Raw genomic sequence first — 25,044 nt, forward strand, 5'->3', positions numbered from 1 at the left:
TGGTTGAGGTCATCCTGGTGGTTGTGCATAAAGTCACAATTCCAGTAATGCAGAGGAAATTACTCTGGGTGAAACTCCATCAGAATAAAAGGGAACCATGGGAGCAGCGCTGAAGCACACACGGACTGCGTTAAAAGGGGAAGCGAAGAGCAATGAAAATAAGATACCTGTGTAAAATGCAAATGGCTAATAAGGCAGCTAATGTAAAACCAATGGTCAATAGGGTTTAAAGGCAGCAAGACAGCATTAAAGAAATCTATTACAAATGAAATAAAGTGAACAAAATGCTGCCACAAGGGAAAGAGCCCTTAATTGTTACCGACTGAGATTGTGAAAGGCTATACAACAAAAGTCAAAATAAATATTTCTGTAGTTGGAATGAAGCAGAAATCATACATCCACTTCTGTGATGCTGTGCAAGAAGTAGGAAGTTTAACTTTTGTAACAAAGGATATTGTCAGACAGCTGTCCAGCTTGGACAATTTAGACTCAAGACTTAATTTAGGTCAGTTAATTTGGTTAATTTAGACTTCGTGATTTAGACTCTAGGCAATGGGTGCAGATAGTTGCGCATTGGCTTTATCTGTGGTCTAAACCAATGGGATGCAAACCAGCTCCAGTCTGAAATCCAGACAGATTATGTTATGGCTGTGGTGAGCCTGTGCTTTGCCTTTCGCAGTGCTTACTGTTTTGGGATATGCGTAATGCTACCAAAAGAATGGATTAAGTTTTGCAATAGAGGTCTCCTGTCTGCATTTGGTGGTGTATTGTAGTCCTGTTTTGCACTGCCAATAGGTGGGGTGCCCCAGGCTGTGTGGGGTCTTGTGCTGCCAAGGCAAGGGAAGGCAGTGCCTGAGTTAGCATGCTCGGAGATACAGCATGTTGCATTTGGCACTGTGGTCGTGGATCCAGTCGTGGGAAATGCCGTTTGGAGGAGGACTTAGTGAAAATAACTGTCTCAGCTTGAGATCTGTGTTTGGTGGGAAGAAAAAAATACTAGCGTGACCAAGGGATGGATTTAAATATACAACTAAATACTGGAATGATTTTTGCTTCTGTAGGTTAGGGAGCTGGGAGGGTACGTTTGGAGTACGTGGCAGTAACTAGTTGCCTCAAGTAGAAATAAGGTGACGTCTAGTCTTGTGCTTTCACCACTACCCCCCAGTATTATGGAAGATGGATTTTCTGTCAGGATACTTGGAAACATCCTAGTTAATGAAGCACTTGTGATGGGTACCACAGGTGCTGACTGGAACATGGTCTCCTTTGGCTTGGTGGTATGTATAAGAAGTGTTTTGAGAATGGGCACCTTACTTTGGGGCTCGACCTAAACTAAGGGGATGAAATTCAGGAACTTGCACAGTATAGTGGCTTAGATTATGTGATTTCAGTCTTTTGAAATTGTACTTTCATAGTGGGAAAGGCCAGACATACTAATCACCTCCCTGCCTAATAGCTTTTCTGGATTGGTCTCTGCACAGAGATGCTCGAGTCTCCTCACATTCCAGTGAATGCTGGCTGCTGGCTTTCCCAGTACCCTCTGGATGCACCTCCTTTGCGTTCCAGCTTTTGAAGTAACATTGTCTTCTTTTCTATGGTAGTTTTATAGAACAGAAGATGGGTATTTTAAGTGTGTAGACAGCTATTTTGGTATATCGTTCACATGTGGTTTGCTCCATCTTAATGCAACTTTACAGGACTTAAAAAATCATGCAACTACTTATATTTCAGTGTATTTCTATCTGCTCAGCATAATTAAAGTCTGTAGGTAATGTTTACCATTGCACTGTACCCTATTGCATCAATCCCAGACAGACTCAGCCTTAGGAAAGAACTCTCCAGCCAGAATTTGTTATATTTGAACCTTGCTATACCCTGAGTCAGTGGATACCTGTCTGAACAGCAAAGCATGTTTTGTAAAGTCTAAAGACTTGAAGAGCTTTGGCAATATTGTGCTATATGTACTCTGTAGGTAATCCAGGGAAGTACTATTAAGAATAAAAGGCAGGCTTCATTTTGGTTTGGATTATTTTTCAGTTTTCACTGAAAAGTTTTCCAAATATATAACTGATATTAATAAAGACCATGGTAAATAAAGTAAAATTGATTAGTGAACGTGTACGTAGAATTTAGAAGAAATTTTTCTTGACTGCAGGAATCGAGATACATATTGCCCTTAAGACACGGGAATTGGAGTCAAACTTAATTATCATCCTGAAATGCCAAAGATTATAACTTCTTTCCAGAATTTGTAAAACTGTTAATGGTTTTGAGCCTTCAGGAGTGCCAATGCTATGTAAATACCAGCCATCCAGTGTCCAAACATTGTATTCTATTAAAAAATAACATTAGTAGTCCAATATCCCTCTGGCTTAAATGCTTGCGAAATCAAATGGTGATGATCCTGTCATGCAGAAGGGCTGTATTGTGGGTGTTAGTTGCTAGCTCAGAGAAGGGTGCTGTGTAGTGCTGTGTTTGTTTCTCGGTTTATTATTTTATGGTATGGATGGTTATCGCAGCTCCCTGCATGCAGAGGGTGAATTTCAAAATGAGAGATGCTATGATAACGCTGCAGAGATCATGGCTATTTTCTGTATGCTGGATGTGAGAGAGTGTGGCTGTTCCTTGCAAACATATGGGCAAACTTCCGTATTTCTCCACTGCCTCATAGTATTTTGAAGTCACTGCTGCAGTTCTGCAGCTTTTCCTTCTTTCTTGGAGAGTATAACCAGACAGCGATCTTCACATGGGCCTTAGGTTAAAGATCAGACTGCTACCTTACGTGGCGTGTTTAAAATGGTAACAGAAGAGCTGTAGAATTCAAAACTATGAGTGAAAGTGGTAAGCTCTTGTTTGCAGTTGGTTTCTTATAAGTGTTGAGACCTTGACAGGATGTCTAAGCTGTCTGCCTATTTGTATCCCTTGCGACATGCACAGCAAATTCACCACAGTGCCTGATGCAGAGCTCAGGATTGTCTGGCTGGTGCTCTGGTTTCCTGGCTTGTCAACAGAAATCCAGCTTATGTTATTGAGTCAGTGTCATAAGTGACCATGAAAAGAGGGATAGTGTCAATAGTTTTTTAATGATTTCGCCCCCCTGCCCCAATACAGTACAAAGGGTTTTCTGACTGGTTTAAGAGGAGCTTTTTAAAACAAATTTAAAAGATGGCTGAGACTTATGCCAGATTCAAAACACTAGGACAGCAATGTGTACATACTGTATAAGACATGAAATGCAGGTTGCAGTCATTCAAATACATTTATTTGAAAATTCTCATTCCAATCTAGATGATGTTTAATGAAATGTTGAAGTACTGTATCTCTTAACCAGATGAAATTAATAGCAGTCATTTATAATACCTCATTACACTTCTCATCCATGACATATTTTATCCAATTTCTTGCAAAAACAATGTACCAGCAAAGTAGGAAGTGTCAATGATTTAGTACTGAGCACCGTGTAATACTGCATCTGAAACAGATGTATCTTACTTTACTCAGAAGCATGCTTAGCATACAAAGTATTCCCTCCCAGAGATCAGGCAGTAGTCTGTCACTACTTTAAATCTAAGTACATAAAATAATTACATAGGAGGGCAAGTATAATAATTTGTACAGGTACTAAGGAATCTGAACAGAACTGCTTCACTCTAAGCTATAGGAAAATGCAAGAGGAGGACGAGTTACATAATAGCGGCTAGAAGTCAGAGTAAAAGAAAAGTCTCCTCAGGGGTGATATTAACGTTTACAAGAGTAAGAACAGACTTTAAAGATAGCCTGGTGGAGTGCCAAACACCAGCTCCCATTGTCTTTCTCAAAAACATGGGCACTGACCTGTCTTCCAAACAAGAGAACTTGAAAAATGCATGCATAATTGATTTTAAAAGCCATCCAGAATATATTCCCTTTCCATGTGGAAATGGAGATGTCAGAGAGTAAACGAGACAAAAGGATATATCCAGCCTTTCAAATTTAACCCAGGCATTTCTCCTTTCCAAGAATTCCTCTGGGCATACTCTTCCTCCTCCTATCACCTCAGCAATAATAAAATAAAAATAGTAGCACTGGAACGCACTGAACCTGGAAATTCATTAATAATAACAAATGTTTGCTTAAACAACTCCACGTTTGCCTCGCTCCTGATTGTGTGTTCTCCTGATGAGCACCCCGTTATAATGTAGTCTTCGCCCTCCGTGCTAATATCTAAAGACAGATGTATGCTGAGACTTCCTCAGATTTTGAATTACTTTTCCCAGTCCTTCTGTGACTGCACAGTAAAGTATCAATGCTATTGTGCCTTCAGCGTGTGTTTGACTGAGCAGAGTGATGATGGTACTGGAGTGCAAATATAACCATTATCTGGCACTTGACTTGACTTGCAGAAATTCTCAGAAAATGAGCAGAAGTCAAACTGAAAGTTCATTGTTTTCTGGAGCATGTAGATATTCAGTTTTGTAAAAAAATTATTTGGAATCTATCTCGATGATCCACAATGTTGATTAAGTAGTCTTAAGTGGTCCAGATGAATACAGCCAATTTATAATAAGAGATCTTGGTTTTCTGTCTCTACTCAGATTTTGCTGGAATAGCTTGCCTCTGTGTGACAACTTTTTTTTTTTTTTTTTAATGCTACATTCCAATGTTATCTTTAGTACTACAGGCCTCAATATTTCTCTCCTTTCACCATGTTGAAAGCTCTGGTACATGTAGAAGTCATGCTCAAATGGGTGCATAAATTTTGCACATGTACATGTTTTTCAGAAGACGTTTATTGTCTCAATCTGTGCCATCAACTGATTCACAGCGAAAGGGAACAGGAATGTGTCTGAGGGTGACGGCTTATGGACAGTCTTGCTTTGGGAGGGTAACAGTGACTGCTGGAGGTTAAAACCTCAGGAGAGTCAAAAACAGGAGCATATTTGCATTGTTATGGCTGCTTCATTACATAGCCAAGTGGTTTTGCTGGGGCAGACAATGAAGGCAGGCTAAACAGCAAACATTGGGTTTTGGACTAAACTGGTTTAGTGCTGCCGTGCTTCAGTTTTTGTAGTGGGGTAAGTAGCCCTCAACAGAGGGGCAGGACAGAAAGGCAGGAGTAGAGGCTTTTGAAAGTGATGCAGCTCGTTTCCCTTCAGTTTGGAAAGGTGCACTTATGTATTAAACTATTAGAACTTCTCAGTGCAGGGTGAATTAAGCTTTACATGAACCAATAATCATCCATTTCTAAAATTGCTGGTTTAGCTTTTAATGCAATTAGAAAGGACAACAGAAGTAATAACAATCATGGGGAGATGAAGAGCAAAAAGCCCCAGCAGTTTTCTCTGGGGTTTTTTTTGGTTTGTATTTTTTTTTTCAGATGTGAACCACGCTGCTAGGCGTATGCTCTAGTCATCTTTAACAGGTTTTACCTCTAAATATTTTATAAAGGACATTGCAGATTGCCTTCCTCCTGCACGGCACTTAGATTCTAAATTATCTTATGATAAATCGCTTATTGTGTATCTAGGCTTGAAGATTACTAATTCCAATCAGAACTAAATCCAAACATCATCTGTTAAGATAATAATTTCTGAAGGGAAAATTGACAACTTTAAGTATATGTGCCTTAAACAACAAAAAAGATGTATTATATGAATGTGGGAGTAGGATTGTAGTATTTCACTAGTGTTATCAACTGAGATTCTGGCTGGTTTTCAAACAATGAGCTAAGCCCTCCTATACACAGAGCAGAACAGTGTAGGATGACTGAAGGTTTAGTCCTTTCTTTGTTGAGGACACAAATAAATTCACTGTGACCTTTAATTTTCCCTAGTAAATACTTCTCAGTGCATGTAGACTTTGAATCAGTTTTTCATACAGGAGGACTGTAATGTTTCTCCATTCATCAGAGATTGTCTATCAGTGACAGGTACGCAAGAAACCTAGTTTTTCTGATCCTGAACCCTTATCTTCACTTATCTGCCCATAAGTAACGGGTAATATAATTTCCGCTTGCATGTTCATTTGAAATATTAAGAGTGATTTTAATATGATTCACTGCTTTTGTTCTCCTTTAACAGATTTGAATTGATTTCCTTTAATTGAGTTTACTCTTCATACACTTGAGAAGTTTTTCTTGCATCACCAAATAAATCATGGTGATTCCTGGTCTCAGCTCTATATACATTTTGTCTACTTTTATTATGTGTTCATTATCATAGCAGTATTTAGAAGCATTTTGAAATGCATATGACTATATAAATACATATTAAAAGTCTGCACAAAGAGCTTTGAAGCCATTAGTAGTGTCACTTCTGTAGATAAGTACTTAGGGATTCTTAAATCCAGGGATTATTTGACTGCTTCACATGTTGAGCCACTAAATCCTCATGTGAAATGTAGTACGAAATTTTTGGTGATTATGGATTAGCTTATCACAGAGTTTAGCAGCAAACTCATTTGTCCTCATTGAAAGTAGAAGAGAACTAGTTAAGTTAAGCAAACAGCAAGACTGTCTGATCCTCCGCTGTGGAAGCACACAAGAAAATGAAGAAAGAATAAACCCCTGCAGACACTTCATTTCTCTCCTGTCTTACAGTTCTTCTGAAAGGTTGGTCCACAGCTTCCTTCTGAAAGAGTTAAAGCCTCTAGCACAGTTTTGGTTGCTGAGATAAAGCCTGCCAGGCTGTGAATCCTAATGGAACTGTTGTAAAAACTAGGCCATCTGCAGGAATGACTTTGCTTGTATCAAACCCTTAAAAGCACCATGTGAGCACAACTGCAGGGATGGATTCCTCCGGCTTCTCCAGTCTTTTGTATTTCTCCAAATTGTATTGACTAATGTATTTTTTTTGTAGTTTTGTGTACCAGAGGCTGGAGAAGAACTTTCCCGAGTCATCTGTTGAAGGCACCTTAAAAATGATATCATGATTTTAGCTTAACATGCAAGGTAAAGGGAAACTAGAAGATGTGATCTCAGTGTGTTGAATTGAAACCAAGGAGTTCATGGTATTAACTCAGAAACAGCTCTTAAAAGATTATAAAAGTTGATAGGGAAATTACTAGGAACATAAATAGTAAGTAGCTGATATTTTTTCATATTGTATTTACTATAATGCTGTGTTAACTCTTATTTATTCAGTTATTCCTGGAATTCCTTTCATATGTCATTACTATTCTTTTTTGTAGACTGTACAGTGCTACTGAGTTCAGAAATGCCAGAACATAAATGGCTTCGGCAGCCTTAATTGCAGATACTGTATAGCACATCCTGTTGGCATTTAATCAGCTCTCTTGCAATTGGCTGCAAAAGAACCCGCAAACTCAGAGGAGCATGATGCAAACACTCCTGAAGGATGCTGAAATCTGAGCCACTGCCAGCACGCCTAGTCAGCTAAGCCTCAAGCCTCTTAACAAAACTGCAGCATCTCCTGAGTGTGGCTATCATAGCCTAGGGCTGAAAGGGTCCTCTTGACATCATTAGGCCATTCCTCCTCATCCACAAGTTAGGATTACTACGTTATTTCTAACAGATTGGTTTTTAACCTTTTCTAAACAAGAAAAAAAGGAGGTTTTAAAAAAATGTTATTATGCACTCTATTTTAGGGCTAGCTAGCTAACATCTGTTAACAAGTTTTTCCTAGTGTGTAACTCAGTTGGTTTTCTTGTCACTTGAGCTCATTACTGTTTTCCATGACTGCTGTGGACAGGGAGATCAGTTGGCTTCCCTCTCAAATAAGTAACAGCTTATGTATTTGAAGGCTATTACCATGTATTTCTTCATTCTTCTCTTGACTGAACAACCCCAGTTTGTTCAATGCTTCTTCATCAGACATGTGTGCTAACTCTAATTCCATCCCATACGCTCCTTTGTAGACCAAGTGATCCATTTTTCCCTTCTAAAATGAAATGCTAAGTATTTCAGTGTATTTATTATGTCATACTTTTTCAGTGAAAAAAGGCTATTTTATTAACCTTTGTTTAGAGTAGGGGCCAATTGCTTTTGAATCCATGCTATGACAGTTTTGCATAGTCTCTGAAATCAGAATTCCATATAAAATATAATCAAAAGCCTTACTAAATGGAGATGGAGGATATACAATATGCTTCTGTCTATCTGTGAGGCCTGTTATTCTATTTTCGAAAGAAATAGGGGTAGTATAATCAGATTTGTCCCTGGGAAATACATACTGGTATCTACTTGTCTTTCTGTGTTCCTTCTAGTCAGCAGTACGCAACCAGTCGTCTACAGATCCCAGCCATCTGAAGAGGTTATGACAAATAATTAATGTAAGCATGCCGTCTCTCAGAGAATTATATTCTGTTTGTGACTGGTGCTTGTATTCACGGTGTTTGTGATATTTCCAGGGTATTTTAATTAGGATTCCTTTTTCATTCCGTTTCATATGACTGCAATCGTATGCCTTTTTCACCCTGCATTCTCCCTGGGTGCCAGCAGCATGCTTTTAGCTTCTTACCACAGAGTTTCCCAGCGCACGTATCGATAAAGCTGGACAAAAGGGCTACCGCATGCCTGAATTAGTAGTGTGCAAGTTTAAAAATGTGGAGAGTGGAGTGGATAAAGCACATGGCTTTGGAACAAATTATCTAACACATACTAGAGATTTTTTGGAGTTTATACTTTGACCAAATGTGGGTGTATTTTTCTGCACATTTAAAAAGCAAGGCTTTTGCAAATTCATATGCCCCATTCTAAAACATGTGGGCAAGATAGCTCTTCAGTGAAAATGTCAGAATTCTTTTCAGCATTAGCAAATATATTTTTTCCCAATGTTTTTGAAACAGCTAAAGCACTTTTTTTTTTTTTTTTTTAATTGAAACTGGCAAACATTTTAAAAAAGCCTTGGGTCACATGCCTGCTGTCAAAATGGATGGAGTTAGTCAAAATTTTATGAAACTTAAAAATGGAAATTCTTGGCTGTTAAACTATAGGAGGTTTTAGGCATCAATTTATTTTTTATTGGTGTATTTTGTAATTCATCTCTGGTGTTGCAATATTTTGGAAAAATATACAGGTATACATACCATTGCTGCTATTTACTGCAAGTTATGAGAGGAACAACTACATAACAGTGCAAGGAAGATGAGAAGGTATATATTAGAAGTGATATTCTCCTTTCTGTGGTACTCAGTAGCACAGCTCTTACCCAGAATTGTCAGTGCTTTCTGCAAGACGGGGCAGAGATGCAAGTGGTGTGAGATGATCTAAACACTTTGTAACCTTCAAGTTCCACTTGCTGTTACAGTAAAGCTTAGGTTTCTTGGAGGGACCTGTAAGGTCCTACTTAGCAAACAGTATCAATCTTATTTTCAGTATATGAATAATGCATTTAAAATCTGGTTGCATTTTGTTGCCTGCTGATGATGTTGGTGACCATCTTTTGATTTAGGTAACTAGGTTCTGACCCTGAAGTCTTGACTAAGGAAAGCGCTTGCACTGTAACTACACACATGATTGTACAGCAAAGAGTATACGCTTACTTAGTTCCTACAATTTCAAAATGTTTATAATTGAGTAGTGATGTGCTTAAATCGCATGGCTGAGCTCTTTGCAGGATTGTGTTCTGTGAGCAGCGTTCCTGCCATGGTGGCCAGGACCCTGGGACATGTGAGGAGAGACGGGTAAGGTACAGCATCTTCTCTCTGGTGATTAGTTATTAGGTCAATGCTCCCTACAGAAAACACATAGACCCTTTCATTTGCCTACGCAGTATAGATGGCAAATCAGTGAAAAGCTGCTGAATGAGTTCCTTATCTTCCTTATTAAAAAAAAGTGATTTAGAAAAGTGACAGGGTAATGAATATAAAAGAGCGGAAAAGTGTGAAGCCTCTTTATTGTATTAGTATAATGTTTAAATAACAGATTTTAGTTTCAATGTCTTTGAAAATAGCTTGTTATGTCCTTGTTCATGCTCACTAGGTTAAGCTTTTGTTGAAGAATACCTACGTGTGTTACCGTCTCTTAGAAATATTTAAACAGTGTGTTTATTTGGAACTTGATTTGCTTCGTAATTAGATTTAATTAAATCTTAGTAATTCTATTGCCATAGTATGACCACAGGGGCTAAATTAGAAGCAGTAAATGTGTATGCTTTTTTTTTTTTTTAACTGTACCGATGATCTGTTGTACTGTAGATATTTATACAATTTTATTGACAGGCACCTATGCTGCAGTAAACAATCTAGAAAATGAAGAGTGTGTATGTTCTTTCATTACCCTTTACAAAAATTAAAATTGCCATGATTTTTTTCTTACAATAAGAAATAATTTAGCCTTTCTCCTATTTTCTGACAGAAGAAAAGGGTCACTGGAAAGAGAAGTTGAAATGGTAGTAACCAGTTTATAACTGCGGTAATAGCTATAGGTTAAGTTTAGAATTATTTCTGCAATTAGAAACAGAATTAAAAAAAAAGGATGAAGAAAGAATTAAAAGGATGAGGGTTTGAAGATTTGGCAGGAAAAAGTGACTAATTACGCAATTGTACAGTACCGCTTCCATCAAACCTATCAACTTTGGAATTGGTTATTTATGTTCTCTTTTAACTTGTATTTATAATCTGTGTTATACTTTTTCAGTAAGATGTTGCCATACTGGCTTGGAGATTTTTTTCAGTCACGGATTTATTCTTTTCTGTGGTTTTGGCTTTTTTTTGTTTTTTATGTGTTTTGGTGTTTGTGGTTGGTGTTGGTTGGTGGTTTTGGTTTTTTGAACCTGACTGAATTTTTTTGTTGAGGACTTCCACTTGGAATGGATTGGCTGCCTTGGAGAAGGAAGACAGGTAGATAAAGCTCTTCAAATTATTTCCTAGATAGTTTATCTTACTGTTGCTAGCTTTTTTTTTTTCCCCAACTACCTCACTCTAAACAGCATATTAATGCTATTAGATGTTTTCTTCTGACTATCTCATCTTAGTTTGTTTACTTTGATACTGCTCTTTAGGTTGTATGTTTATTTTGGACCATTTCATGCCTCTTTAATGAGAGACCTACATGCATGACAGTGAGAATGCTTTTTTTTCACATTAATTACAGCGATTATGGTATAGTACTATCTTATACCAAATTTCATGTTTCCTTCAGTAAATGTTTATATGTATTTTACTATTTTCAACCATTGAGGTTGCAGTTATACTTGCATTTAAAAAAGATAGTTTATTTTACACTGCAGTGCTTTATCCTCTGTGGTATTCTGTAACCTGCCTGGTCACAGGAAATGCTACCATGCTCAGCTTTGAAAGTGCCTTTTACAGGACTCCGCTTTCTGCTAAAGGACCATCCGTTCTGCACAGTGCACAAAAGTCTATCTTTAGCAATATACAGTGCTTTTAACTTCGACTATATTGTCCATCCATGCAAAACTGTCAATTACTGTCTGCTTTGATCTCTCTTCATCTTAATATTTTTGAAAAATGTGAAATGTTCACAGAGATATTTTTTTGGCACAAAAAAATGGTAAATTTGATTATTATTTTTTTTCACTCATTTGTTTCCAAAATTTATAACATTTGTATTTTCCACTATCTCCTTTGTTGCGCCAATCCATCTGCCAAGTATGTACTAATCCTCCTCAAAAAGGTTTGGGTTTTTCTTTGAGAATACAAGTTTTATGGTTGTTCTCCAGTACACTCGAGTATAATCCATAGCAGAATATTATCCCCAAACAAATCTCTTCTGGCATGAATTCAGTTTTTTAATCAGTTTCATTGCACCACTTTTCCTATGGGAATACTGTAAGTCTCAGTTGTTGTCGTGAGTACCTTCCGCCTAACTAATTCTCAGCTGAAGTTTTGCAGGCATCAGTTTTTCAATTGAATATAATCAACCTATTGGCAGGTTTCCTTTGAATTGGAATCGTAGGACTGAGAGCTTGGCATTTCTTATAAACTGCAGCTAGATCTGTCTCTGTAAATGAAATCTGGGGGCGGGGAGGTGTTTTGCCAGATCTGACTGAAAATATATAGAGCAGTATTGGTTATGACTGAAAATACGATGACCAAAATAAGTGACTTCTGTTTTTCTAAGTTGGTAAATGCCTAAGCGCTGTTGAGGGCAAGATCTGAAGCAGCACCATGCACCTGATGTATAAGTAGTTAACCAGCCATTCCTAATTTTGAATAAATTTCTCCAGTTGAAATACAGATTGAAGTAATCTGCAGGTTGATTTTTTTGTTGTTGTTGTCCAAGTCTCTTACAGAACTAAATTCCAGATGGATTTGCGCCAAAGCCTGAGGAAGATTGTGTTATTACTACTCTACTAACTGAGCAGCTCTTTTTAATGCTGATTTGCTCTACATAATGCGTTATCCTTTTTACCAAATGCAGATCTTGTACAGTTTTTATATATTGTTCTGTGAAGATATATGCAGAAAGCTGAGGAAAACCAGAACTTTGTAATCATATTCCTATTAACTTTTTAGTTAAGTACACAAAATAACATGGCTTGGTAATATACTATGCCTTTTGTCTTACCTGAACATCTTTATTGTTGCATCAGTTATAATCTGAATTAGGTCATAGGACCCGCCTTCTAATTTGTTCGTTTCTAATCTGACCAGCCATGACAGAATACAGAACGTGAATAAAGACATTTTGCAATTCATCTTTCTCATAAAGGAGCTGGTTGCTATCAGACCTTTTGTCTCCTAAGATGAAAAGGGAATGGAGCCACTTGGATATGCAAGTGAGAGAAAGCACAAATATCTTGAGTTTTATGCCTTCTTGGGCTGCTCGCTCCAGTTGTTTGGTCTTTTGTTTGGCTAGCAAATAAATATTATAACCTGGCTCAAACCCCGTGATGCCTATTCATTTTATGCTTGGTACATTTAAGACCTATCTTGCTCTATTAAAAGGCAATAATGCACTTTCTTCCTTTTCTGTAACCTCATTACGTTGCTGCTAAATCAAGTCAGTCGTACCAGTGCCTGTCTCCTGAGGCTGCTGTGAGAAAGCATTTTCTGAAGAATTTCAAGAATGAGGCCTGGGGAATAGGCTACTTTGATGAGGACATACAGCCTTCCAGAGATTTACTATATTATTGGGTTTGGGGGAGAAAATAGAGTATTTTGTCGAATTTCTAATGTTTTCTGGCAGATATGTTTGTAACAACTTTGGAGATCTTCCAGACTAGTCAGCAGCCTTCTGAAGCCTTTTAATTCCCGTGTTCAATTAAGCACAAAAATATTTTGCTTTATGTGCGTGCAGAGTCATGGCATTAGTCAGGCACCAATTTCATTCTGTTAAAATTCAAGTTTAAATTAGGTAAGACCAGATATTCATTGAGATAAACTTTATAAAAGGTATTGCAGGAAGCTTTAGAATGAAATTGCTATTTAAAGCTATTTACTTTTCTTAACTGTGCTTTTAATGGCAAGTAGACCCCCTTGGCAAAAAAATCTACTCTGCTTGTCTGAGCTGTTCCTTATTTCAAAACTGTTTCTCCCACCTTTGTCAGGAAGGATCAAATGTATTGGCTGTTACCTGCAAATAAGACACATAAAAGTGCTTAAAGTACATCTCACTAACATGGGTAATGTCAGGAAAGTGTATAATCTTGTTTGTAATAGTAATCATGAGACAGTCTCAAAGTTTTGTGCAAAATTAACAGTATGCTGTAACGTGTTAAATTTGGTATGAGTCCTGCCTTACTGATGCACTACTAAACCCAACATTTTGTATTTAACTTGAATACAGGTTTTGTAGACAAAACAAAACAAAAAAAATCCATTTTTCCTTTCCATTTTGATGTTCTTCAAAATCCATAAACTAAAATATGTTTCATTAAAAGTAATTTCCTTGTGGAGAAGTTGAGAAAATGAAGTCTTAAAGCATTCTCAATCAGATATAAAGAAGGAGTATATTTGGGACCTGTATCAGATAATCAAGAAAATAGGGTGAAGTGGTAAAAGGTGAGGATATAAAAAACCTGCTATTTTCAAAAGTTAGCTGAACCATATTGCTTCCAAAGTAGCTTATGTGGTTGTACTTAGGTGGGAATACTAACAGTTTTTATTTGTATACATGGCAATCCATGCTATACGGGGGCCTAAAAGGCTTTGAGTAAGAGCTATTGGGGTTGACAGATGGTTGTCTGTAATAGAAACCTTCACTTTTTCCTAATTCTGTGAGCATAAGGTATAACAGAACTGCTTAGAGATTTCATGAGATAAATATCTTTATTTGCCCCCAAAACCTCAAAAAAGATTCCTAATCCTGTTTCAATACAGCAACCCTTAAGTCTTGGCATCTTATTGGCTTCTTCCATAAATGTTGCAATTTGGGACAACTCTTCTACATTTCGTAGATACATACTTTCAAATCACAAATGAAAACGTGTTTATACTTCCCTTTTTTATTTTATTTCTGTCATCCTGTGAGTTCATTATGTAATTTTTATCAAGGTAAAGCTGTTTAAAGGAACAGACCTCATTTTAATTTTACAGCTGATCATTACAAGAATTATCCGGCTAGGTGCCATGTGGGAGCAAGGCCAACCTCCTGCTATATTTAGGAGAGGTTTGTGCAGCTTGCAAGCAATTCTTTAATTCCGGCAGTTGAATTTCCTGCTGCTTCCACAAGGAAATAGGTCTTTGCTTCACTGGCCTCAGTGCAAGAGGTATATAATGGAAGGAACGTAATTTCTCATTCTCTGCGAAAGTGCTGTAGTAGGTCTGTGCTTGGGGTTTTGTTTGTTTGTTGTTTACTCTCCATTTGGCATACTTATGAGACAAACAAGGCCACGACTGTTTGAAAAGAGTTTACAATCAAAGTTGCAGAAACAGAGAATCCTGTTTGCAAATATAACTTAAATGAGAGGAATGTCTCCAATGTTCTTTAAATCCTTTGGTTTTGTTGCACTTTGGTTTGTTTCTCCTGGCACAAAGGGAAAATGCCTAGGTGAAGGTGATGTCACTAAGGAGTAAAGAGAGTTCCGTATTAATGGAGATATCACATGCCAACCCAAACACGAATATAAAACTTAAAAATATTAAACCAGTTATTTGTGAGTTTTCTAGTGGAGTCCTCTAGGGATCATTTTGAACCCTAGCTGGCATTCTTAGTAGTGGCCCGGAAATATTTGTAAAATCATCACCGCATGAGCGTGTAGAGGCTGTGAGGACTGAATCTCTTCCTAAATTGAGTGTTGGCCAGCGGTAAACATTTCAGTAGAGAAGTTGGAGACTTTTCCTGGGAAACAGTGTCTCAGGGATTTCTATTTTTGCAAGGGGCAGCTATTTATAAAAGAAAATCGCTGTCCATGGAAGGCCTATAGCCAAAAGGGCTAATGTGACTTTTAAGCCTTTGTGTTTGCTGTTGTAACAGTGCTATTGGAAAGTTGAGTGCTGCTCTGCTGTCAAGTCAAGAAAAAAGCTGAAATGTTGATAGGGTGAAATTAAGCCTTCCTTATAGTGCTATACTGAAATAGTTCTTTCTAAATAGCTCATCAGAAAATTAATTTTTTTTTTTTTTTTTTTTGAAAAAGAAAAGGTGATCTGGTATCAAAATCTATGGCTATCTAAATACGGAAAGTAATCGCTTTCTATTTCTTAATCTAATGGACAAAGTACTATAAAATAAAAAATTAGAAACTGAAGCTTGCACAAAATGTTGATACTATTTACAAGATCTATGGGGAAAAATTCACCATCTTTGAAAACTGTTATACCAGGATTCAGTGTTTTTCAAATAATCACTAGTTGAATTAACCATATATTTTTTTTAAGTCCTGCTATGTGTGTTTTCTTGGAGAACTTTCAGGTAACCCCACCAATTCCTTTCCCTTTCATTAGCTATGTTTCTGGATTGACGGTTATTTTTCACATGTCTAACTTGAGAGGAAAAAAAAGCTACCACAAGTCTAGGCATTTACAATTTACTTGATTGTTTATGTTCCTCTTCACAATATTTACAACTGCAAAAGGTTGAAGTAAAATCATGGTATTTAATGGAAGCAGTCCTCAAAGGCATGATTAATGATATCATTAAACCTCATATTATTTCATAAACACCTTCATAAATCAATGTTATTTCCGTAGTGGGGTGAAGTTTAAAAATATCACAATGACTTACTGTCATTCAGGATGTATTTATTGGCTAGCCTAGGAGTTATACTCACCCAAGTGGCTACATTTGAAACATTTAATGGGAATAATGTTGGACTCAATCTCTGGTTGGACTCGATGATCTTAAAGGTCTTTTCCAACTGAAATTATTCTATGATTCTGCAATTCTGTGTTGACCTGTTCGCTTCATAATGGAAAAGGCAATGGAGGTGATCTGAAAAAACACCTTTAGAAAATTGGGATTCATAAGCTTTCATGATATACTGATAGTATTGAAGAGAAATAGGGTTCATCCTTGAAGGCTATTTTGTCCCATGTTTAGTGTGTTGGCCCTTTTTTTTTTTTTTTCCTTCTCAAGAAAAGGATTGGTTAATTTTCTCCAGTTTTGATGAGGCTTTTTAGTGTGTTTGTTAATGTAATAAGAATACTTGATGCTGGGTATTTTGTGGTGGGTTTTTTTTTTCTGTAAGAATATAAAACAAATTCAGAGGTTATCCAGTTTGATTCTACCTTTTATATAAAAAAGGAAAGTATGGGTACATTCCTGACTTACTCAAATATTGGTCTAATATATGAAACTGAATACCCTTTGTATTTGTTGAGATATTAGAAATAGATTAGAAAACTTCTGCTGTTACTGAAATAACTTATTATTTCTCTATTACTAAGTATCTTTTGGTTATGGTTTCTCAGAATTTATTAGAGTAATTATCCTACGTTAAGTTTTCTTTTGTAGATTACAGCTGCCAATCAGAGTAAGCTCATTCTTTAGCAGTAAGTACCTGTTACATCCATTGAGTATTGAAAACTAAATGCTCTTCAAAATTGAGCTGGTTTATACTTGATACTGTAGAAATATGTTTTCACATTAAACTTAAATGTCATGAAAACCATTGCAAGCTTTTCTTCATATTTTATGTGATTAAAGATTCTAATTATGATGATGCCGTTGACAGAAACATTTGAGATTTATCAGGTTCTCAGTCTGTTTTAATGTGCTTTATGAATGACATTTCATTTTAATTAGTGATGTACGGTATGTGAAGCCAAAGGCTTTACAGAACTTTTTTTTACAATTAAGAAGGTATTTTTATCAAGCAAACTCATGATGATGTGAGTAGTTGGTAAGACCTGCATGTTGTTGATATTGATTGTGGACATGATTATATAGCATAACTCTATAAAGCTAATGCTATTGATCTGACTTGTATAGCAGCTACTCCTGTTTTATGCTAAGGCTTGTGCTGGATTAAATGGGCAGTAGTTACTGGGCTGTTCTTTTTGAAATTAGCACCGGCCCAGCCTTGCTAAGGGTGCTTCCAGCATTGGGTTAACAATGCATACTTTTCCTCATCTAAAATTAGGAGCAAATGAAATGCATTTTTTTTTCTCTTAATAAAAAAGAAATTAAAAACTGTACCTGTATTTCACAGAATGAGGCATAGGAGAATTTTTCCTTTATGTTTCTAATGGCCAAAACCTGGAGGCATCTAAGACCTGGCTTCATTTAGAGTCTTTCTAGATTGGCATAATGTTAAGCATGCATTAAATTGTGCATGCTGATTTAATGATAAGAAAAGCTCATCATTCTGTAGCTCCATCTTTCCTGCCTGCTCTGCCAGGAACCTATGAGATGGTGTAGTACAGCTGGCTGTTCTGGCTTTGAGCCATGTAGGGATTTGCCTACATAACAGGAATCCCCATCTTCCTCTCGGAAGGAACACTTTCCGAGGCAGAAGTGCTAAAATAAAAGGCAGGATCTGATTAAACCATAAACTTTAACCACCTTTTTCTCCAATGTGAGAAATTTCTATACTTACGGCATACTCATTTCCACACTCGTGCTAAGTGCCAGAGGAATATTTTGTAGGGAAAGAGCCAATAAATGCAGTTCAAGTAGAAAAACAAGTTTATTCTTTTTTTGCTAAGTGTATGTATGTCTTTTATTGCAGATCCAAATATCCCTGAACAAGCAAGGTCTGTGTACCAAAGTTCTAGTTGGAAAGGTACAGATTCTAGAAAACACCCCTATGGAGAAGAGAGGAAGGAATAAAAATAATTTCAGTAAACAATTTAGTGACCCAGTTGATGATGTCAACCACAAGCTGTTTGCGTGCCAGAGCTGGGTAAGCATTGGCATGCAACTGCAAATGCCACCAAAACTAGCGTATCACAGAACTGGACTCTGACACACTAGCAGAGAATGAATTAACTTGTTAAATTTGAATCATGAGGGTAGATCATACTACTAGCGTAACAGCAAATGTGCTCTGAGGTTACTTTGCTGTGACTCACTCTTTCTGAGCAGAAGCAGCATGGTATTAAGGAATCTGTTTGAAATGACACAGAGGAATATACGGTGAGAGAGAGCAAAAGGGAGTAATTTTCTTTTAAATTGAGGCAGTACCTCATGAAAGAATTATACTCTTTTTTTGTATGTATCACTTAAATTGTTGTTAAAATTGAATGACAGTGTGTGTTATTCGCATTACCGTAAATTTCTGTGGTAATAAAGTGATTCATCTTGCTACACGCAGTGACTCCAATACAGATGCAAGAAACAGTCTTTTTTGTCAACAGTAATAATTATGCTGTAGGGTCCATAATTACTGACAGTGTATCACTGCTTAAGAAATTGATCATTAAAGCCATCCAGAACAATTGCAAAATACATCATTTTACATATTATTCTATATTACCCATTGCTATGTCTAACTACTGTAGACTTTGGTCTCATAAACACGTCCGTTCAGGAAGATCTACAAAGAATACTTCTTGGAAGCCTTTCAAGTAGCGTAGCAGACATGATGTAGCATTGCTCTGTTCTGAACACGGCATCGTTGGTGCTATAGCCCAGTGCCACTGCCTGCTCTGCTGGCACAGAGTATCCATTTCAGAATCATTGAGAAGCAGAGTCCTTTCTGCTCATACCTATTTAAACACCTATTGCACCTTCTGAGGCAGCAGCAGCTGACCTCAATCTACCTTAACCTCCTATTAAATTAATACTTAATCTGTCTGACCAAGAGCAATCATGCTGTGTTGCAGATCTGGAAGAACTGTCCTCGTTGGACTAACGAAGTTCTGCATTTCTTGATAGAGCAACACTTACACTGAAATGTACAGCGTGTTCTGGGAGCTTGGGGAAGTTTTTAAATGAAAGGCCCTTTTAAACTTTAGCTATTATAGTTAAATATGGGGAGTATCCTGCTAATCAAAGAACCTTCTTTGTGGACTCTTATGTTGAGATTTAGATAAGAGAGAGCCTTGCTGAGTGTGACATTCTTCTTCGAGTGGCACAGATTTTGATGGGGAAAATTCCTTGGAAGTTCGTGGCTCTCCAAGCAGCAGAAATGTTTAGATTACTTGTTTGTTTCTAGCACAGTCAGAGAGAGTTAATATATATCACTACAAGACTAAGATTTGTAAGAACATGCTGCAGAGTAAATTGTGCTGTCAAGCACAGAAATAGTGTAGAAAACCAGACTCTCTATGCTAATCTTCTGAGGATCTTTGACAGTGTGTACAGCAATCACAGAAGATCTGCTGATCCTGTACAGACAGGAGGCTTTAGCACTCTTCATAGCAAACTCCATGTATTTAATTTTCCTTGGCATTGAAACCATAGATATTTTGTGGGGGGTTTTTTTCCTTCCACCTTACATTTCTGGTAGAGTTCAATATTAATGTACATTTCTTCATTTATGTGAATATCCTTGCTCATAAAGATTTCCCAGATACTTTGGGGACGATGTTTTTTCTTCTGTGGTGTGTTTCCATATAGTTCACTTTGACAGGAAAGGCAGCAGTCTCTCAGAGGTCACGTTGGATTGTTCTTGGTGGAACAACTTGAGACATTTAACTAAGAGAGTAGCAAAAATTTCTGGCATTAACTTCTGAATGTATCTACAAGGTCTGGCCGGGATGGAGATAGTTTTCTTCATAGCAGCCGGTACGGTGCTGGTTTTTGGATCTGCGACTAAAAGTGTTGCTAACACCCCAGTGCTTTGGTTATGGCTGAGCAGCGCTTGCGCAGCATCACGGCCTTCTCTTTTTTCCCCGCTCTGCTCCGCTGCGGGCAGGCTGGGGGTGGGCAAGAGGCTGGGAAGGGGACACAGCTGGGACAGCCGACCCCAGCTGACCAGAAGGATATCCCATGCCATAAAGCATCGCACTCAGCAATAAAATCGGAGGGGCAGGGAGGTTGTCATTGCTCAGAGACTGGCTGGGCGCTGGTCTGCTCGTGGGAGGTGGTGGGTGATTGCCACTGCATCGTTGTTTTTTGGGGTTGGGTTTTTTCCCCCCCTTCTTTCCTTCACTTATTAAACTATCTTTACCTCGGCCGGTGAGTTTTTCTCACTCTTGCTCTTCCCATTCTCTCTCCCCATCCCGCTGTGGAGGGTCAGCACGCGGCTGCTGTGATGCTTAGCTGGTGGCCGGGGTCAACCCACCCCAATGTACAATGCATTTGTCTTTGAAGATGCGTTTCTAATTCTGTAAACAGTTTAAAGCTTTATGAAGAATTAAGAATTCCTATGAATCATGCAAGCAGCTACTGAATTAGGGCAGTATGAGACCTTGGCAAATGTGTACAAATATGTTTGCTTTTTTGTAATTTTATTTTTAAGTTGCAACAAGCAATTGCCCAGTGGCAAAGACCGACTTGCGGAGCGGTCTCTTGTCCTCCGTGAGTTCCCTCTGCTCTGCCTGTGGCCTGGCTGCTTGCTCCCTGCTTTACACCGTGGTTCCTAGTCCGCACAAACTGCGTGTCCCCTGTTGCGATGTGGCTCTCTTGCTCCCCAGCTTTCAGGCACGCTCCATTAATTCACTGCCTCATGGGACGGCTCCGTGCTCCAGCATGCTCTTTCTGCCTGACCTGCCGGTGCCTGGGGTGCAGTGTGACTGTAAGCAAAAGCAGGAGAAACAAACCCTGTCCATCATGGAGCCGAATACAGTGGACTCGCTCTTTAATAGACTTAGATTTTGCTCAGTGTTGAATTACTCAATTTTTACAAGGGTGGTGTGCATCAAGGCCCTAGATCAACTCAGAAGGTGTATAATATTGAGTTTCTCTTCCATGTAAACTGAGGAAAGCTACTTAATTTCCTTGTATGTCAGAAACAACTGTAAGAGTTGGGCTTTTTCCAAATCATTGCCCAACTATTTTGTTCTAACTGACTTTGAAATGTGGAGGGTTTTGCCACCGTGTGCTGCTACAGTGTTTTTTCACAAAGGTTACCTAATAGGTAGAAGGATTAAGAGCATTAATATAATTCCATAATGGTGAAGGGGAAGTGAATTTTGTAGCTTTGAAAGGAAAGTGTAAATATTTTACAGAATGGAATGCTCTTAGCATCTGTATTTTGGCTGCTTTTTTTTTTTAAAAAAAAAAACTAAATTCACACCTTATAGTGTACAAGAGCCTTTCAGGAGTAGATTTACTTTAAGTTTTTGTAGTGCCTGTAAGCATCCTTTGTGCCAAGTACCAGAATACAGTATGAGGCATACTTATTGCAGTCACAGTCATAAATTCGTATTATCGTTCTATAATCATTATTAAATACTTATTTATGATCTGCCAAACATGAACATTTAGAAATATATCTAATTGTAATTACTGAAGTGGAATAATGAGCATGTTTATGGATAATGTTAGCTGTATATAGCCTTGTTTTTGCAAATATTGACAGATTCAAATTTTGGTTGTCTGACAAATTCCTGAAATTCTGGGAAGAAATAGAAAATGGGAGTTAAATGGGATAAATATTAGTAAAATTATCATCTTGAAGGGATAGCTGTATTTTTTTTGATTTTAAATAATTATCACACTCGGAGACAGCCAGTCATACAAGCAAAATGTGCTAAAATAGTACATACCACCTTGAAAACTGAATTGTTAACCAGAGTAGCAGGTCAGGTGATTTAATTGTTTAAAAGTCTTACACTACATTTTTAGCAAGAATGTCGTAAAATAGATTCAGTATTATAACTGCTAAGTAATTTTTCACAGTCAGAGTTTTTAATTTCAGTGAAAAAAATTTCATAAAGCCAATTTTACGGGGTTTGGTTCCTTTTCAAATATTAATAGAGAAGTTGTATTGTGTGTTAATGTAGTAATAAGAAACAGTTAACAGTCTGAAGGTCAGCAACAGCTAAACACAGGAGTAAACCCATCATTTTTTCTCAGAAAAATCTGACTTTTGATATGAATTTTAATCTTATTAAAATGTGGAGTTATTTATGGTCAAGCTTAGATGTATTGATATTTCTTAATTGGAATTGGGGACTGAAGACCTGTGTAGCTGATAGCCTTATTATGTTTTGCATTAGAAGGCATATGTGAGAACAGTGGGAATACTCAAAATAAATGTGGTTTTATATATAAAAGTGATGTTTTCCAAGGAAGAAACTTGTCTGCCATAGGGAAAAATAAATACTAGGCTACCTTTCATTAGCCTTTGATCCAGCAGTGGTGGATAGTAGAATGGTAACAAAACAAAATCTGCTTGTTTTCATCACTTGTTCATTTCACAATAACATTTTCAATATTCATGAATTTCTGCGGGTTTACATGGGGGTCTCATTTTATATTCCTGTTCTTTTATGAAATACTTTGTATTAAGTGAGTGTGCGGATTTGAGTGCCATTAAATTTTCAGGCCTACGTTTTTGTAGCTTAGTGTAATTAAAGTAATATTAATGAGAACACTTTCATAGTGCTGGGGGTAAAAAGGAAAGAATAATGTTCTCATGGCACACTGTAGCACTTTCTAAATCTTAAATGATAAGGGTGATAATGTCAACAAAGTTGATGATAATGCATTATTTGGTGTGCATTGATGAACAGCTCTGCACTAGGACCGTGGCTGGGGCCTGCACACTGCAGACTGGGCAGCAGTAGACTCTGGAGTTGCATCCTCGCAAAGAGCCTTTCAAGTAAAAGAGGCAGAAAATCAGTTCTTTTTCCCCTTATTTCTTGTCACTATTACATCATCAGTTGTACTTTCCTAGACAAATGCACTTTGATTATTTAGCGTTTCCCAGTAAATTTTTAGAAACAGTAGAAATTTTAGAAATTATCATTACATTATTACAATTTAGTGTTAATGAGGATCACAGTTAACATAAAGGGAACCTTTGTTTCAGGATTCAGAGAGATAAAAATAAGTTCCATACATTCAAATGACAGATAATGTTCTTAGTGCCTGATACTGTATGTGTAAGTTTAGGACATGTAGCCAGTCTGTTGTTTGTGGACAGGCAATACAAGCAGTTATTACATTAAGTTTGTTCTGTCACCAACAAGGTGATATAATAGAGAACATGCTAATTACAAAAGATCTATGAGAGACAATTTGGAAACACAGACTTGTAATGTTAAGATGGGAGAAAGTCAGAACAGGGAATGATTTTTGCATCATTTTTAAAATGACACATTGAAAACAGGGATCCCCAAATCACATTTTTTTGTTTAAATTAACAATCCGATTTTTCAAACATTTTCACTGATACCACACAGTTGACTGGAGCATGCCTGGATGTAGGTACCTGAACCTAAAGCCAGGCAACACATATGAAAACCCAACACTGGCATGTGTCCCAGGAGAAAAACTAGAAACAGCTAATAGATTCATCAGAACTTGCAAACAGCTGCATTTCAAAGGAGAAGGTGTTCATGAATCCTTCAGGAAGCTTGTGAACATCTTTTGCTTGTATTCAATTTTGTTTGTTTGTTTGCTTGTTTGAGGGATTTTATTCATTTCTACCACTGAATTAAAATGTTGTTTAGCAATCATAATGTGGATGACGCTAGGTCCTGTCATTTGCTTCTGAATGACTGTATGACATATGTACCACAGAATCATCAGATTTAGAATATCGTGAATTTGAATTGTGGGATGTTGATGGAAGGATAGGTGGAGAATTCCTGGATTTTGTTCCCAACTCTGTATTCTTCTTTGAAGTTTGAATTTTTTAAACATTTTTGTTTAGTTGCGGAGTTGCTTATTAAGTGGATGAATCACCTTGAGCTTTCATAATTAGCTGTCTGTCTTTGTCATTGCCTAATATGGCAGAACTTATGTTCTTTTTTTTTTCTTTCTTCTTTCTTCTTTCTTTTTTGGCTTTTTCAGGCATGAATACAAGCAAGAGTGAGACAGTGAAAGAGCATCCACTGAAACCCTCTAGAAGATCTATGCCATGCCTAGCCCAGAGCCAAACACATCCTCAGAGCCTGAGCAAGCATTCGTCATTTCTGCAGCCAAATCGTGTGCAGCCACAGCCCCGGCCTCAGCCTCTAAGTGCAGGGACATCTACAGCTACAGTGGATGTAGTGTCAGAACGAGGTAGGAGGTTTTTCTTTCAGGCTTGTTCCAACACTGGGAATGGAAGGGATCTATGGGAACATAATTTGAAGTTTTGTGGTGTCTTAGATATAATTTTTTAGCATCTTTCATTAAATTATAGGGGCATCTGATAAGCTTTGATTTGTTTAGATATCTGCGGTTTTTTGGAGAGATGTTTTTGCACAAAACAGCTAGAAGAGCCATGGTACCAAGTCCTTGAGTCAATCTCTATAATGTTTGAAGTGACGCTTAAACTAATTTTTATTTTATTTTTCTGAATTACAACATTATTTCCTTCCCACTGAAAACAAGACAAGAAAGTGCTCCTGTATGCTGGGGAAGAGCATGAAGGTTTCTGTAGTCCATCCTAGGAGAGAGAGATTAAAAAAAATACCAGGCTTTTGGCAAGAAATGTCTTTAAGTATGAACATGTAGGAGCAGATGCATTCATTCATGAATAGCAGAATCAGGGAAGAGTGGTGTGGAGAAGAGTGGTATGGAAAGAATGAGAGAAAAGGGAGAAAATCCCTATGAATTTTAGCTTGTGTTGGAAAAAGGAACTACATTTATTTTAGGATTTCTATTTTAACGGATAAATATGCCTTAATAGAGAGACTAGTCTAGTTGGAGATCCCAGTCAC

At 37.4% G+C, this 25,044-nt stretch overlaps 1 protein-coding gene across 2 annotated transcripts in view; it reads left to right on the plus strand.

Annotated features, from left to right (window-relative positions):
* Positions 1 to 25,044, plus strand: part of ANO3 (anoctamin 3) — a 209,269-nt gene that overhangs the window by 94,027 nt on the left and 90,198 nt on the right. For both annotated transcript variants that reach the window (XM_010563719.1, XM_010563718.1), the window contains exon 2: positions 24,191 to 24,403. In XM_010563719.1, coding sequence (XP_010562021.1) covers positions 24,193 to 24,403 — 211 coding nt within the window. In that variant the 5' untranslated portion in view covers positions 24,191 to 24,192. The remainder of the gene's footprint in view (positions 1 to 24,190; positions 24,404 to 25,044) is intronic.

Source organism: Haliaeetus leucocephalus, unplaced genomic scaffold, assembly GCF_000737465.1.
Source record: "Haliaeetus leucocephalus isolate CR32 unplaced genomic scaffold, Haliaeetus_leucocephalus-4.0 Scaffold173, whole genome shotgun sequence".
Lineage (NCBI taxonomy): Eukaryota > Metazoa > Chordata > Aves > Accipitriformes > Accipitridae > Haliaeetus > Haliaeetus leucocephalus.